This window comes from Panicum virgatum, chromosome 9N (assembly GCF_016808335.1).
Source record: "Panicum virgatum strain AP13 chromosome 9N, P.virgatum_v5, whole genome shotgun sequence".
Lineage (NCBI taxonomy): Eukaryota > Viridiplantae > Streptophyta > Magnoliopsida > Poales > Poaceae > Panicum > Panicum virgatum.
The window spans coordinates 66,217,209-66,220,570 of NC_053153.1; the positions used below are offsets into that span (position 1 = coordinate 66,217,209).

General features: G+C 63.8%; 1 protein-coding gene across 1 annotated transcript; it reads right to left on the reverse strand.

The window, feature by feature from the left end:
- Positions 1-496: 496 nt before the first annotated feature.
- Positions 497-2,542, reverse strand: LOC120687259 (serine/arginine repetitive matrix protein 1-like). The gene is made up of 2 exons (XM_039969244.1): positions 1,582-2,542; positions 497-1,435 (listed from the first exon to the last, which is right to left on the reverse strand). Exons 1-2 carry the CDS (start codon positions 2,504-2,506, stop codon positions 1,017-1,019), a joined length of 1,344 nt encoding a protein of 447 aa, XP_039825178.1. The 5' UTR covers positions 2,507-2,542; the 3' UTR covers positions 497-1,016.
- Positions 2,543-3,362: the final 820 nt, after the last annotated feature.

Genomic DNA, 3,362 nt, shown 5'->3' on the forward strand with positions numbered 1-3,362 from the left:
CGCACAGTGGCGTCACTTGGCAGCTCTTGCGCGTGCGCGAACCGTGTGTTCGGTTGGATGACGAGACAGTGTCTGGTCTGGCCATGGCCGATATGATTCCTCTGCGTCGTAGTAGGGTGAGTAGCCGAGGAGTAGTGGTACGTGCGCTCGCGTCGCGTGCGGCTGCCTGCCACAGCATCTGTTTTTGTGGTTGTGGCGGTCCCTGAATCGGAGGGCAGCGCGCAAAGTTATTGCGAAAGCCAGGCCTACGCAGCAGCAGGCTAGCTCGCGTAGTAGCCTGCCTACTACGCTACAGGGTGCAAGCACAGAGGATTTTCAATCAGCTGGCCCGGCCTGACTTCCTAGCCCTGCGCTGCGCGCGCACTAACTTCCACGCATTCCTCGTCCAACATTGCCCATCGTCTCACACTCGCGTTCTGTCCTCCTCCAAATTCCGGACCACCATTCGCCAAGTAACCGAAATTAGAGCAAAATTCAAGCAAAAACGGGGGCATGGTTCAGAGAAATTCGCTTATATATAGTTAACCAGATCGAAGATCCCAAAATCTAGACTGTACTGCTGCTACACTTCCTGGGGATTGACTTATACTGTTCGTAGAGGTGGTGGTGTCGGCGTCAATTACTCAGCATGGCCGGTCTTCAGGTGTGATGAACTGATCCCAGTGAACCTGCTTCCTGCAGGTGTACTTGGGCAGCTGCTTGCTTGCCATCACTCACTCCACCTACAACTGACGCCGCGGCGAATCCGCTCTTTTTAATACTACCACGATCAGCATTCACCGATCTCAGGTGGGGGTAGCTCAGCTAGCTATAGCTGTGGCGGTTGCCATCCATGGCGCGGCAGCGGCAGCCGCGGCAGTTAATTCCTCTCGCGCTACGAGTAATTCCCACCCACAACGTAACGTCACACCCCCAGGACCTTGACCTGCTAACAAATTCAAGCACATGGCGACGCACGCGAGACAAACCCAATGCGAGAAAACGACGCGAGAGTCCCGGCCGGCCCACAACCAAGATCAGAAGCACAGTCTCTTCCTGCACCCGGCGGCGCCGTGCCCGTGCCCGTGCCCGCGGCCGGACTGCGCGAGCAGGCCGGACACGAGGTCGCCCACGAGGTCCTGCACGATGGCGCGCTCAAGTGCGGCCGCGACCATGGCGCGCTCCCGCCGCCACCACTCGTTGCCGCCCTGCGGCCCCCGCATCGCCTCCCCCGCGCTCTCCACCATCGCGCGGCTGATCACCCGCCCCGCCGCCGCGGCCTCCAGCTCCCACCGCCGCCGGTGGTGCCGCCAGCTCTCCGCGCTGGCCGACCTCGGCATGCCCGCCACCAGCGGCACCGGGGAATGGACGGCGCGCAGCTGCTGCAACTCATCGCCCGATTTGATCCTGCGGTAGTGATCCTCATCGCCCGATTTGATCCTGCGGTAGTGATCACCTGCATGTGAATGACACGAGAAAAAGGAATGTTTTGGTCAAGAATTTGACGTGACGACACACGTAGACGGCATCGCTGTTGTACTACGTGTGCTCTTCCTATGAGAACGATGCAAGTGTGTGCCGTGACAGGTGCGGCGTACGTACCGGTGAAGACAAGGGTGCGGGAGGGTTTCACGATCTTCGATCCGACGGCGGGGGGCCCCGCTCCGTTACCGCCGCCGGCCTTGCCACCCGCATCGAGATCCGTGCACGGAGACGGCCGCTTCCTGCATGGGAATCTCGGGGAGCTGATGGCGTCCAGCACCGAGTCCGGGCTGGGGTGCTGCTGCTCCACGCCGCGCAGCTTGGGCTGCTGCGGCGTCGGCGGCGACGGGTACGGGGACGGGGACGGCGACTGCTCGTCACGGCTGAAAATCCCTGCCGCCGGGGCGGCGTCGGACCCGGCGGCCGCGCGCATCTCGGCGGCGCGGACGGCCGCGATGATCCGCCGCAGCGTCTTGAGGTCCTCGTCGCACTTCTCCAGCGCGCCCAGCAGCTTCCGCCGCTTCTCCGCGGCCGTCTCCGGCGGCGGGGGCGGAGGAGGCGGGCGGGCCGGGACGACGGGCCGCGGCGCCGCGGCGGCGGCCGGCGAGGGCGGCGCGGACTCTTCCAGGCCCATGAGGCGCGCCACGATGGCCGGCGGCGGCGGCCGGGGGCTGTCGCAGCTGGAGCGCCGGTGCTCCGGCGCGATCGTCGGGCTTCGCGGCGAGTCGCAGGACCGCCGCCGCCGGACCACGGCCGGAGGCTGTTGCCGCGGCTGCTGTGCCGGCTTCACTGGAGAAGGCTCGGGCGACGGCGAGGGCGAGGGCGCCTTCTTCTTGGTCGGCGAGGGCGGCTGCGATGGCGCCGAGGCCTGCGCTGCATTGTTCTTGGCGGTGAGGCGCTTCCGGTGGTGGCTGCGGTGGTACGGGGAGATGAGGCGGAGGAGGCCGGCCATGCACCCAATGCTCCGCCTCGTCGCGGTGGAGCACGTGGACGGCGACGCCCGCCGATGGGCGGGCTCGGGCTGCGGCGGCGGCTGCGGCTGCATAGCCCTCTGCGTCCGCTGCGCCGATTGTTGAGTCGAGCGGGAGCAGCGGGACACGGCGTGTGGGGCGCGTGCTGTGGGCATTATAATTGGAGCCGAGTCCGCGCGTGGAGAGCGCAATGACCGTGCCGCCCCTGTTTCCCCGGGCCACTCCGGCAACAGCCGCGAGGGCAGTTCAGGGATTGAGCTCGTGCGAGCTTTGCTTACAGAGGCGACAAAAGCTGTGGTGGTGGGGAGGGCAGTATCCCAGTTGAACTGCACGCCCCGCTGCGCGCGCCGCGGTGGCCGCTAGCCGCGTGCGGTGGCCAGCCAGCCCAGAAGTACTTGCTGTCGCTGCTGGGCTGCTGCCTGCTGCGCTAGACCAAGACTATGATTAAGGTGTTGTTAATTAAAGCGGCCATGCGCTGAAGTACAGGGCGACCAGTGTGGAGATTAAGGAATAATGGTCGCAATCATGTCTCTGGCGAGCTCGGATTAATTGCTTGCCTGGTCCCAGTGATGCTGTTGTTTGGGAAGCATCTGGGTCTGGTCTGGGCAGGTGCTCGCTGCGCACATGCACGTGGTGAAGGTCGGCCGATGGATGGTATCCCGATCGAGTTTCCAGCGCACCAGGATGGCTGTGCGCGCTCTTTTCTCCCGTTTGCTTTAGCTTCAAGTTTACACCTGATCTGCGACCACGTACGCCCGTCTGCTTCCAAATACTAGTAGCAACGCTCTCGGGAAGAGCATGCATGAACAAACAGATCCATTGCTTCCATGCTACTTCAATTCAGCCCCTTTTCCGGATTAACGTCTAGTGAGCAACTGAGCATCATCCCTAATCCAACGCTGCCGCCGTTGCGGCGGTGCTGCTGCTAAT

Bases quoted from the DNA above. Each gene is read 5' to 3' on its own strand.
- LOC120687259 (XM_039969244.1), bottom strand. From the start codon at position 2,506: ATGCAGCCGCAGCCGCCGCCGCAGCCCGAGCCCGCCCATCGGCGGGCG. The intron at 1,436-1,581 runs GTACGTACGCCG...ATTCACATGCAG, and splicing joins CCGCACCCTTGTCTTCACCG to GTGATCACTACCGCAGGATC.